This window comes from Aptenodytes patagonicus, chromosome 3 (assembly GCF_965638725.1).
Source record: "Aptenodytes patagonicus chromosome 3, bAptPat1.pri.cur, whole genome shotgun sequence".
In the NCBI taxonomy this organism is placed as follows: domain Eukaryota; kingdom Metazoa; phylum Chordata; class Aves; order Sphenisciformes; family Spheniscidae; genus Aptenodytes; species Aptenodytes patagonicus.
The window spans coordinates 93,963,728-93,976,983 of NC_134951.1; the positions used below are offsets into that span (position 1 = coordinate 93,963,728).

General features: G+C 40.1%; 2 protein-coding genes across 4 annotated transcripts in view; both read left to right on the top strand.

Moving 5' to 3' along the window:
- The window catches only part of CRIM1 (cysteine rich transmembrane BMP regulator 1), a 201,098-nt gene extending 198,140 nt beyond the window's left edge, over positions 1-2,958 (top strand). For both annotated transcript variants that reach the window (XM_076334241.1, XM_076334242.1), the window contains one exon: positions 62-2,958. In XM_076334241.1, the coding sequence (XP_076190356.1) occupies positions 62-238 (177 nt within the window). In that variant the 3' untranslated portion in view covers positions 239-2,958. The remainder of the gene's footprint in view (positions 1-61) is intronic.
- A 2,086-nt stretch (positions 2,959-5,044) lies between these two features.
- The window catches only part of FEZ2 (fasciculation and elongation protein zeta 2), a 31,836-nt gene continuing 23,624 nt past the window's right edge, over positions 5,045-13,256 (top strand). For both annotated transcript variants that reach the window (XM_076334243.1, XM_076334244.1), the window contains exons 1-4: positions 5,045-5,316; positions 7,024-7,132; positions 10,296-10,412; positions 11,781-11,925. In XM_076334243.1, the coding sequence (XP_076190358.1) occupies positions 5,081-5,316; positions 7,024-7,132; positions 10,296-10,412; positions 11,781-11,925 (607 nt within the window). In that variant the 5' untranslated portion in view covers positions 5,045-5,080. The remainder of the gene's footprint in view (positions 5,317-7,023; positions 7,133-10,295; positions 10,413-11,780; positions 11,926-13,256) is intronic.

The following is a 13,256-nucleotide window of genomic DNA, read 5'->3' on the forward strand; positions in this document are numbered from 1 at the left end:
AATTATGGGTGAAATACAAACATTTTTTAACTGATTCAATATTCCCTTTCTGTTTTAACAGCCTTCTTGCCTAAACAATCAACTGGTGTATGTGGACTGCAAGAAAGGTACCATGGTCCAGGTGGACAGTTCTCAGAGGATGCTAAGAATTGCAGACCCAGATTCAAGATACAGTGGATTTTACAGCATGCAGAAACAGAACAACCTACAGGCAGATAATTTCTATCAAACAGTTTGAAGAATTGCACCCTTACCGAGGATTTAAGAAAGAGAGAGAGAGAGAGACTAAGTCTGCTATTAAAGTAAAACTAGAATTGTGCACTTGCTTAGTGGATTGTATTGGATTTGTGACTACATGTACAGCTCTAAGACCTTACTGGGACGAGCTCTGACTCCTGCAATGTGCCAGAAAAAGCATTCCCACTTTTCCTTGAGATAACTGACCAAGTGTTTTCTTAGAACCAAAGTTTTAAAACTTGTTAAGATGTATTTGCTTGTAACATAGCTATAGAGGTTTTTTGGGAGGGGGAATCAGGGGCTAGGGGTAGGCAATGAGGTAAAAGGAAGCTTCAGAGAAGAAAAGCTGGTCATGCTTGGCTGGAGAAGAAAATGAATAAAGAATACTGCCGAGCAGCAGGATAGTGGTTTTTCTTGTTGCTCTGAAATTGCATCTGTTGCAGCAAAGCCTAACCCCAGGTGAAAAAAAATATGAAAAGGTCTGATTTTTTTTTTTCCCAGCTGTTGCTACAGTAATGTACTCCTAGAACAGAATTTGTCACATCACAGGTGTGGTGTAGCTGCAAATATTTTTCTATATGATGAGAAGCTGCAGTAGTTAATGAAATAGCAAGGAAAAGGTTATAGCAGAAAATAAAGGGTGGGTTTATTAAGGATGTATAAAATTATACCTTGTGCTGCTTTTTGTTTTTATTTTTGTTTTCTTCAAAGCTGATTGGCTAGATTAGCCAGACTTTGGCAGAGTTAGCAAATGACTGAGGCCTAAGTAATTCCTGATATGAGCACTGGATCTTTTGACAGCAGTATTGAAGGAAGGAAGGAAAAGTCAAGAACACCATGCAGTTCCAGGGGCTTTTGTTTGTTTGTTTTGTCTGTTGTGGTTTTGTTTTGTTATTTTATATCGATCTCTGGTTGTTCATACAGGAGAAGGAAAAATATTTTTGTCGGACAAAGCTCTTGCTTACAAGAGAGTAAAAAAGAGACTGTTTTAAGGTTGTTTTTTTCTTGTTGATGTTCTTATTTACTGGTATGCAGATTTAGAAACTACTTCCATGCTAGGAAGCTGCTTAATTTTAATTGTATATTACTCAAGCACCTTTTTTGAAGCTCAGAAAAAAAAGGAGATCATGCTTCTTTAAACTTTAGCATTATAGGAATATTTATGTAAATATAATTATGCTAAAAACAACAAAAAGTATTTGTATGTTTGTGTATATATATGTATATACAAATGCATGTAGGTATACATATGTATATATACGTGCATGTGTATATACACTATACATATATATACTGTATATATAAAATACTATGTATACAGTATATATTTTTTCTATTTTTTTTCTTGTTGAATGTATTTTTATCTGAGAGAGATTTTACCCAGAGCAGAAACAGATAAACAGGCATTCCATATCAATGCTTAATCGCTTGTGAGTTTAGGAAAGACAAGAAAAGAGCATCTCATTCTACCTACAGTTTGATTTGATTTGATTTGAAAGTGTTTGTGTGCGCGCGTGTGTGTGTGTGTGCACTCTTGTGTTTGCGTGTGTACAGTACGTGCACGATTATAGCAGTAAGCGTTGCTCTTGCTACTTGCTACATTTCAGGGTGTTTCTTATTTTTCTTTTCCTGCTTAGCCTTAAAAAGGCTTTTTAATGAATGCATTGGCTAGAGACACTGATGACAATATACATGCAGCACTAATCAGCTCCATAGAATAACACCATCGGCTCCTGGATTTTCTTTTTTTTCTTTCTTTCTTTTTTTTTTTCAAACAATTGTTTGAAACAACTACTGGAATATTGTCCACATTAAGCTGGAAGTTTGTTGTAGCTTGCCTCATTTATAACTCTGACTGTATAATACAATGGTAACTTTCCAAACAGGTCTTGGCACTTTTATACTAATTACCCATTTGTGCATTGCCTTTTTTCTTTTACAAATGCTTGTCATAAGAGACACAGATACCCAGTATGCTTAATGTGAAAAGAAAATGTATTTTTTGTAAAGGAACTCTCAAGTATTGTTGTAAATACTTGGTCAGAGGTTGCTGAACTTTAAAACTGAAAAAAAAAACCCTAATTTATTATTATAATGACCTAATTTATTAATCTGAAGATTAACAATTTTTTTGTTTTAGAATATCAAAAAGGTGTTCTAGCTGTTTGCATCAAAGAAAAAAATAGGTGTATCATTAAGGGTCAACATTTTTTCTGCTTATATAACTTCAGTTTCCAACCACCAATAAGAAAAAATGTAGTCTCCCCAGTGTTTTGTACTCAATCTGATATTGAAACAGAGATGTTTCTGTCCAGTTACTACAAAGATTTTGTCAAGACAAAACATCCATTCCTTGCATAAGAGTAAGCAGTCTTTATCCAGAAATTGTAAATGCTTGCTTTTGTTTTACAATCAAGGCCATATTCTGAAAATATTAGCAGGATATAGGACATGGTGTAAAATGTTTTTTATTATTATTATTTTATTATTATTATTTTAAAGATATGATTTATCCTATGTGCTGTATCCATTACACTCTTTTACTTTGGTTCCTGTTGTGCTCTTGTAAGAGAAACGCAGATATAATTTTCTGAAAAATAGATGCATATGTGGCACTCGGAGTGCACTGCGGTTCAGCAGATTGCTTGTTTACTTTTTTAACTGTAAGGCGGTTTCTTGTAATTTGGCTCTTGGCAGCACAATAAAAAAATTTTAAACCTATTGATGCATATTTTCTTAAATTTTCATATTTATTATTTCCATACACTGGTCCTTGAGACATTAGTTTATATCTTGGTATCATGGTGATGTTTTTCCCCTGGGAGTAGGAATTCGTATTATTGTCCTGCTGACCTAAAATCAGAACAGTTCAGAAAATACTGTGGGTAGAGAACAGTTTGCAGTTACAGAAAGTTCTGGGTTTTACAGTAAAGAATTTTCACATTAGAGGGATTTGTGGAATTCCAAATAGTTTCACCATCCAGTAAAAAGCAATCTCTCAAACACAAAGTTAGGCCTTTGCCCTGCCATTGAGTCTATCATCAATCATATGGGGCTGTGAGATGAGGTCCTACAGAAAGCATGTGGAATCAGAATTTGCACTTCAAGGACTTCCTGAGCCGCAGATCATTCATTTACCTATTCGCCTATAATATTGTCGTCTTCTATTAATTGGTAAATTAATGGACTTGATGCGAAGTTCTGGTACGTGACTTCCTGAAGCAAGGAGTTTTTCAGCTTAACTACTTGCTGTGTGAAAAACTGCCTCCTTTTCTTTCTTTCAACCTACGCCTTGATGGTTTCATTTGGTATCCCTTACTTTCTGCATTCAAAGCAGCAGTGGATCAGTATCTGTACGCCACCCATTAATTTAGAGACCTGTATCTTCTCTCCATTTTTTCTGTGCTGAAAAGCGCAGGATGATTCTTTGGGAGCTGTTCTATACCTTCTGGCCAACCTTGCCGTTCTTTGTACTTCCCATTCTATTACATCCTTCTGAGATCAAGGGCAAAAGGACTGAAAATGTCCACGTTGTTCAAACACGGTACGCCCTCGAACTAGCATCGTATTTACTGTTTGAGTCAGTGGTGAGTAGTAATCCAAAATGCCCAAATAATAATAGTTACTGCAAAGCCCATAACTGACTTCGACTAGGGTAGATCGGTATTTTTGTGCATCCCTTTACATTTATATATGCTGAATTTCCAGTAATTTCCTCCCCCTTGCTAGTTACCTGTTCCAGCATTTTTGCTCCTTCCCAAGACTATGGCTATGGAAGACTATGTCTTCTAGAAGAGCATCTTCAAATTCTGCCTGCAAACATTTTGCTTTCTCAGAAAACATCATTGTGCTAACGTATAAACCAATGGTGCATCCACGTTTGAACACCCAAAGTAGTCCTGGCCTCCTTTGCCCCTACTCCCCATGTCAGAAAGGATCATATTTGGAATGCCTATGTATACCAGGGTTTGTCAGCTTGAAAAAGCTGTAACCAAGTAGGATAGGATGAAGGTCTTTAAATACCTCAGTGGCATGCAGATGCTTAACAGGGAATGAATTTTCCGCTCGCTGTGTCTCTTTCCAAACATCAAGTAGGAAGTATGAAAAGAAACTTAAAGGAGGCTCAAGACAAATTCAGGAAGTTGAGCAGAGACAATTCTTGCTACATACTGTGGGCTATCAAAAGTTTACAGGGCCGAATGGAGGGCAAAATGACAGCCCAAAAGCCACCTATCCCTAGGTTACCAGGTTACAATGAAATTATTGCAAATACTCCTGCTTCCCCTTTCCCCTCCCCGCTGAACTGCCCCTCCTTGCTGCCCCAAAAGCAGCTGCCTCAGGCCTGTTGCTGTCGCTTTCCGTGTACAGAAACAAACCCAGTGAAGCGGCCAGGAGCGATGCTCACGGGCACAGCCAAGTCCGGCTCTCTCCTTTCCCTGCAAGCGGTGTCGGGGCTGGGCCGGTTCACGCTCAGCCACAGCCCCGGGCCGCGCCGGCCACCTGCCTTCCCGTCCTCCGGTCCGAGGGAGGCCGGGGGGCGCCCGGGCGAGCTCCCCTCGGCGCTGCCGCGGAACAGGCGCCTCGCTCCGACCGGGGCGGCGCCGCTGACAGGAGCCGCTGGAGCCGCCCCGCTTCCCGCCGCCAACGGCTCCTCGCCGCTTGCGCGCGCCGGGCCCCGCCCGCCGCGGTCGTCGGGCAGCGCCGCGGCCGTCGGGCAGTCCCGCGCCGCCACACGCCCCGCCCCTTGCCCCCCCCGCGAGCTGCGGGAGGCGCCGGGAGCGCGCACCGCCGGGAGCCGCGGGCGGGGGCGCGCAGCCCGGCGTCTCCAGCTGCGGTGGCAGCTATGGCGGCGGCGGCCTCGCAGCGAGACCCGGGGGATTGGCAAGACTTCTCGGGCTTCCAGCCCTCCGCGGGGAGCGGTCCCGAAGCTGCGCGCGACAAAGGCGGCTGGGGCGGTGGGGATTTGGGGGCGAAGTTGTCCCTCTGCTTTGAGCCCCCGCAGGCCCGGGCTGGCGGCGGCGGGGAGAGCCGCGTTCCGCTGCGGCCCCTGACGGAGCAGAGCGCCCTGCAGGACGACGAGTGAGTGCAGGCGCGGGGGGGAGTCAGGGAGAGGGAGCAGCGGCGGTTGGGCCGCCCGAGGGGGAGGCCTGGCCCGGCCTGAGGGGACAGACGGGGCGGGGGCGCGGGGCAGGGTGCGGAGCCGGGAGGTCAGCGCGGGCTCCGTGGCTCGCCAGCCCTGCCCTACGAAAGCGCTGCCCTACGAAAGCGCTGCCCCTGGGCCTTCTGGCCTGGGCCTTCCTCTCGCCGAGTCCCGGCAGGGCTTGTGGGCTGCGGGAGTTGAAGCCTTTCCCCGCCCGCGGGGCCGCAGCTGGGAGCCGCCGGGCCCGGGCCCGGACCCGGGGACAGGCGGGCTGTTCAGCCTGCGCGGCGCAGGGGCGGCCGAGCCGCCGGCGCTGCTTTGCCGTCGAGCCTTCTGGTTTTATTCCCCTCACCGCCAAGGAAGTGCGTGAGCATCCTGGTGCCTCTTATCTCTGGGGTAAGGAAAAGTAGCTGTTCTGAAATGCAGTGACTGAGGGTAGCGTTTGTTTAGCTTCTTGCAAAATGCCCACTGTTTCAGTGTTTGAAATTAAACACAGAAAGTACGGAAGGCAGATGGAGAACAAAATCTCAGCTGCAACTGTGATAATTGTTTCTTCCCCTGAGCGATAGAGCCTTTCTGATCTATGCTGCTTTCCTGTTTTTAACATTGTTCTACAAGTATTTATACTTGTTATTTTACAATAATTTTCAGTCAGCTTATCTTCATTAAAAATACTGCAGTTTTTCTTTTACTTTGGGGTAACTAAATTGTATGTCTTATTCTAAGAGAAGGGGAAAAAAAAAAACCTGTTAGCAAAAGACTTGATATCTATGGTATAAGCAGTGAGGTAAGTTCAAAGAACCATGAATCAGAGACATGTTCTGCAGTGGTGAGGCTCTGTCTGCCCTTCTGCGTCTGGCTCAGCCATTCCTCTGACCTCCTCTGAGCCTAGCTAGGCAACCACTCCAAACATGCACCCGCAGCGTAGCGCTTAAAGGCAGGGTTTGTTAGCTGACTTGAGGCAGCAACCTGCTAACAGGGCTGCTCCGTTTCAAAATCTGAACTGGTATAGCAGAATAGGGCTGCATATGCAAGCCTCTAGTACAGCCAGAGAGGCTGTATGTCGTAGACACAGTTAAGATCAACTATAGGCAAGAGTGGTGGGCTAAACTCAGCAAGAGTACTTCTGGGTAAAACTGAACTATTGCAGAATTTTAGTATAATTTGTGCATGTTCATTATTCTGCGATAAATGGAAAGAAAGAAAAAAAGATTTGGCTCAGAATTTGCTACTCGGCCTCTGCTAATTCCTGATTTTAATGTGCAAAAGGCAAGGAAAACAGGAACCACTAGGAATGGAATTTGTAGCTGAGCTCAAATTTCATTAAAGGAAGGACTCATCCACTACCCAAAAAGATGTATGGTTATATAACTAGTGATGAAGCTGTCTCTTCATCGCATTGTTTTATTTCGCCGCTGTGCATACATTGTTGGTTTAAAAAGGGAAATAAATTATGTTTATCAAAAAAACATTTTCTCTTAGCTCCAAAACATTATAAAAATACTGTCAGTAACTTGTAGATTAATATTTAGGGAGGAAAAAATAGTTGTTGATAGAAATGTATTATCATTACAAATATGTTTGCTGCTGATCAGTTGCTACTTGTTTTAAGGTCTGCATTTTTGTTCCTTTATTCCTCTCTCCAGGATTTGGAATGCTTTGACTGATAATTATGGTAACGTAATGCCAGTTGACTGGAAATCTTCCCACACCAGAGCCTTGCACTTGCCAACACTGAATCTTTCAGAAAAAGGGGTAAGTTTTGATCAGAAAAAATACCCTCTTTGGATCTTTTATACTCAGCAGGGAAATAAAACAATTTGCATTTGTATAAAAGAGTGTTGTTATTAAATGGCTTAAAATATTTTTAGTGCTTGGCATTATACATGAGAGGTTTTTAAAAATCAAAAAATCAAACAACCGTTGATGTATGTTTGCATCTCCTTCCAAAATAATTCATGGTTAGTTTTAGATGGATGTTCATTAGAGCCAGAGCATGATAGAAAAAATTGTAAAATGAGAAAGTGTTTCACATAAAATCTTTCTACTCTCTTTCATGTTGAACACTATTCTGGGTAAGGAAGGAAAAGAGGTGCGACTACTCTAATTTAGTAAATCCAGTGTGGACTTTTTTTAAGTTCATCTCATTCTGCAGTCAGGTGGAGACTAAAGTGGCTTCTTTTACAGGAAAGGTGACCCAGGAGACACTGAAGTGCAAGAGTTTGTTTTGGTTTGGTTTTCTTATTTAACAAGTAGAATAGTTGCCTGGGGAGGGAGCAGGGAATGAAGACCTTCAGAGAGGTTTATAGAAAGGGTTGTCCTCTGATCTTAAAAGTGGATTAAAATGCTTCAGGAAGAAAAGCTAGGAAGAATTCTCATCTCCCAGGTCTTCTGAGGAAACAAGTGGCTTATCTTTTAAACATAGTGAAGCTGAGTTATGTTGTAAAAATATCTGCGTGTGTAACCTGAGAATAGGCTAATGCTTTGACTTCTGCCATCCATTATATAATCCACAGCTACTTTTTACTGTGACAGGAACAAAGATTGTTCTGCTGAAGAGGATGGATACTTTAGGGTTCAGCAGGGGAAGATGGCAATTTGGAAATCGCTTTCTCAATTTGAGTCTGATGATTATCCCTTGAATTTGACTTGTGTTTATTCTAATTTTTATTACAGTGTTTGTTCAGATTTTCTAAGTGTTTTTAGAGTAATTAAATCCTTACATTTAAAGTAAAAAGACTTAAAACCCCCCATGCTGTGACCTTGTTGCATGACTGAAAAATGGACCGGAAGACTGATGGATTTCTTGATAAGAAACTAGGTACAATATTAAAAAATGGTTCATACAGGTTTTGTAAGTTCTTTGCAGGAAGTTTTGAGAGAACTACATAAAAAAAGGTAAAGTGGTGTTGCTGAATTAGAAAGAATCTTAGGTATGCTGCCAGTGTAGGGAAAATCAGTTTATGGATTAAACATATCTCAAGTTTTTTCAGCTTTCAATCCACCTGGCATGCCTTTTGATGTGTAAAGCCCATCTGTTTGGGAGCGTTTGACATACTTTTTTTTCTGCTTCTCTGTGCTTCAGCAGTATTTCTGGGTATGTGACAGCACATACGGACCAGCTAGTAGCTTGTTTTAACTTTCTTACAATGAATACTAACAGCTAAGCAACACTTCCTTGATGCGTTTGAAACTAATAATATGCTGTTGAATGTGTGCTTAAAGTATTTAAGCACAGTCCTTCCTGTTTTAGTAGGATAAAAATGTAAGGTGAATGAGACTGATTCATCTAATCTTTGTTGCTTCACATCACAGATCTGTGAACACTTGTATGCGGCTCTGACGGTGAAAGAAGTAGTTGGGTGGAAGTGTTGTGCAGTGGTAAAAGGAACAGGATTGTGCAATTGCTTGTTTATTGTATTTTTGCTAGATTACTTTTAAACAAGTCATTCCCTGGTAGGAGTGTGAGGGCAGAAACAGGCATGGAGTGTGGCTGGGTGGAAGGCCAGGTGGTCCTTTTGGCATCAGCTGTAGCTTGGGCTGTTTTAGGTGGTTTATTAGCCTAAATTATCAGAATATATTCTGATAGTCTCTCAAAATGTTGTTTCTGGAGATGTCAGGAGGGGAGGCTGACCTCCTTCTAGATAAACTGTTATCCTTGCTTACTATCCCATAGTTGTTGTCATAATCCTTATATACACAGAAAAACATCTGAGGACTGCAGACATTAAAGAATGTCAAAACTGGGATGTATCTGTGCAGTAGGTGAAGAGATATTCTTAGTGGTGCCCTGTCACTGCATGGTTATTGGAATTCAGATTCTGGAAAAAAGTGGACATTGGACTTCATTCTGATGGCTGAAGAAACACAAATTGTATGTTTTCCCCTATAGGCTAGCTGTCTGGGGGTATCAGTAGCATCTTCAAAATTAATCTGAAAGCTATTAAGGTTTCTGAAGAAACTGGGAAAATTGGAGGAATTACAACAAAAATTGAAAACTGATACGGTGAGACCAAGGACTTTATACAGCTAGTCATAATGTTTGTAAATTAGCCCAAAGATCAGTTAAAGCGATTGAGCTCAAAATGTCAAATGTTAGGGGTTGCGGCTTTTGGGGGCTGGGGGCCTTTTCTAGGCTGATTGGGCTGGAATCTAGTAACAGACAAAGTGCAGAAAAAGCAAACAACTTTGTAAAACTAGAATATATCATTGTGTGAGAGTAAAATATACCTGACTGATTAAGGAGGGGACTTAAATCTTTTCTTTTACTGTATGTACATCTTTGATTTTGAAGAATGAGTGTAATTTGATGGTATATGTGTGGGAACAGTGTTAATTCTGTTTCTTTTTGAAAAGACCCTAAGATATTCAACAATATATTTTTAAAATAATCTGGGGTGATAACCATGTTCTGGTTTTTAAACCAACTTTTTTCGTGTCTTTTATTATGTGAAAAAGTATAACTATAAAAGCACGTAAAATAACAGGTTTGTGTAATGTTAGAGATTATAGATAGGTTTTCACCCCACACTGACAAATGTCTATCTTCATCTAAGATTTACATACCTACATTGGATTGACTGCCTTCTCTGCAGATATCTGCGTGTCATTGTGTATATGGTCTTTATATGCTGAGGGTATTTAAAGACTTTAAAGACTGACAGCTTTTTTAACTTTCTCCAATTGCAGTTTTGACTTCAGTTGTTAAGGTACTTCAATTTCTAGGTATTTGACAGCAAGAATCATTGATTCCATTATTTTGGGCAAGGAATCTGTTTCATTCTTATAATTCAATATTGGTTACCCTTTTGCTTTTTATATATGCACATGTATTTTATATATATATATACACACACACAAATGTGTGTATAAATAATAAATACATAAATAAATAAATACACATTTTCATGCTTTCTAGGTAAATGATAACTTGAACCTTGACCTGTCAGATGACGAAGAGCTGAGAGAACAGTTGGATATGCATTCTATCATTGTTTCCTGCATCAATGATGAACCACTCTTCACAGCAGAGCAGGTAAAGTGTTCCGCAAAGACAGTGTTGTTGGTGTAGTATTTTCTTTTAGTCTGTAATTATTTTTTGTTGTTCTTCCTTGCTGTTCACCATAGCTAAGCTTCTTGATTGTTCTTGATTTAGGGTCGTAATAACGTGTGAGATATTACTACATCATTCAGATTTGAAAAGTACTCCAATGCTTCAGGTGAGGTTGATAGTCCAGGGTGATCAAATCTTTATACATTTCTTACCATGAATTAGTCAGAAATACTACCAAATTAAATATAAGTTTTAAGAAGCAAAAATATTTTCAGAATGTTGGTGCTACTTTAGAGTTTGTAGTTTTCCGGCACGACTGTATGGCCCTTCATATCTTCATGGGGCTTTGTGGTTAGTGAGAATTCTTTGAAGCTTTTGCCTAGTATGAGAGCAGATCAACAGTTCTGCTGCTAAGCTTTCAAATTACTTAGTGTCTAAAGGCTTCTGTTCCAAATCCATGGGTTTACTTAAGTTATCTTGAAAATTGCTCTTCTGAGTAAGGTTAATGACTGTCCATTAAGATCCTGCTTTAGTAAGCAAATGCAAGAATATATTTTCTTGTTGTTTAAATGGTTACCTGTGAACTCTGAACATGGTTATTAAGAGTGTGAGAGACAGGATTGCTTGAACTGCCTCAGCTCTTTTTTACTGAGGTGGATCTCAGCACTGTCTACAGCCTTTAAACCTGTAAAAGTTGATGTGTTATTTATTCAGCTGTTCAGTTAATAATTTAGCCTGTAGAAATACGGTCATTTCTATACTGAAAAGTAAGTGCTCTATGTACAGGATTTCTGCTGTCATACTTTCTGTCCAGCTCAGGTCTTACGCCCAGGGATGCAAATCAGCTGCAGGTTATGATGGATCAGTTCATAAAACTTCTCATAAGCACAGTAGATTTTCAGGTTATTCAGAGCTTTTTTTTTTTGCTTCGAGAAGTATAGTGAAATGGGGGGTTGGGGAGGTAATTGATTTTTTTTGTTGTTTTGTTTTCCTTCAACTGAATACTCAGGAAAGATATTCTAGCTCACTCTTTAGTTAGTTCTCTTAAGCAGAACCATGCATACCTTCATATAGAAATAACTGTGTAGTTTCAACACACTGCTTGTTATCAGATCACCAATTTACCTTAAAAAGGTAGGCTTATTCTCAGAGACCAAGGATGGGGGGGAAATGTCAATATGATTTTGTTGATTCTCTTCCATCCAGTCTTGGTATTAGTTTCATCCAGCAGCATCTTCGCTAATTGAAAGTAAAAAAAAAAACCGTTAAGCTCTTAACAGCTTTGCTTCAAATTGAAGGCTGTTTCTCTTTGTGCAGGAGGGTTTTCATAAGGGTTTTCATTTTTTGAAGGTCATTGAAGAAATAGAGGAAATGATGCAGGAATCACCTGATCCAGAAGATGATGAAACGCCTACCCAGTCAGATCGGCTCTCCATACTTTCCCAGGAAATTCAGACACTCAAGAGATCCAGTACAAACAACAGCTATGAAGAGAGTAAGTGATATTTATTTAGTATTTTGCTCTTATGCTTATTGAAAATAGTTTAAAGGGTAAGTTTGCCATGTGTTTGATTTATAGCAAGCCCTTCTTATGAAATATCTGCATTCAAAAATATTTTCAAAATGGTCTGAAAGGATAAACTAGATCTAGAACATAAATAGAAGACTTACCTTTGTCAGCTTTCATAACTTAGAATGAAGTTCTATGAAGTTTTATTTTTAAATTAAAACAAATGTGCTGAAGCTTGATTCACTGGAATGAGGTCCCTTCATACGTAAAGTGATAAGTCGATCATTTTTATTAAACTTTATTAATTTCTATATTTTAAAGTGAGACACTTCCTTGAGGCCAGTACACTGTGTTTAAGAAGATTAGCTAAAGCTCTTGAAAGCTATGCAGTAAATAAAGAAAATGGTGTTTCTTTGGTACTGTTTCAGTCACTGCAACATATCTTGATACACAGTAACACAAAAATAAGGCAACCATTGCTTCCCACCCCCCCCCCCATAAGGACCTTGCATATTTTTCTCTCCTCCCCTACCATTCCTCTTCAAAAAGCTTAAAAGTGAAGGAAAAAAAAAAGACTTTGTATCTTCTTCTGCTCAAATGAAATCATCTGTTCTTTCCTATACAAAAGGAAAGGAGAAATTACATGTATAGTTTAATTGTAGTAGGTTGAACTGTATGTAAAAGAAACCTGTGATTAATCAGTTTCATGATAGAAATTTTTCATATGCGTATTTGTCAAAATCAATTCTAGAAGGTGATAGGAACACAAAGAATGTTTGCTAGATGATCCTTCTACTTTGGTCCCTCTTACAAAGTTTGGTGCTTTCTTTCCTGTAGTCTGGGTCAGTGATATAAATTCTCTAGAAGATTCAGAAAACTGGCTGGCCTTTTGTGACATGACTTACAGTTTCTGCTACACTTCAGATTTATGGAGGAGATGCCATTTTCATGGTTGGACTCTTAGCTGTCTCAACACATAAATTTCAGGAATGTGAAAGCAAAGTGTATCCTGTTCAGCAGGGCTTCCTGCTTTTCTGACAGTTCCATATGTCCTTAGGTTTGGAGTTAATCAAGCTTGCTTGGTATTTCATATCATATTTATTTTGCTTTGCCTCAGGAGTTCATCTTGTCTGTTGCATCTTTATGGTTTAAAGGTCAGCCTTGACCAAACAATGCCTTGAGTTACTTTGGCAGATAATTTAACTTCGCTTCACCAGTTTCTCAGAATCTGCTTTCATGTCTTTCAGGTCACTATTTTATGAAAAGTTCTTGCTACCTTTTTTTGTGTGCGAAGCTGCTTCAGAGTTAGTCTGCAT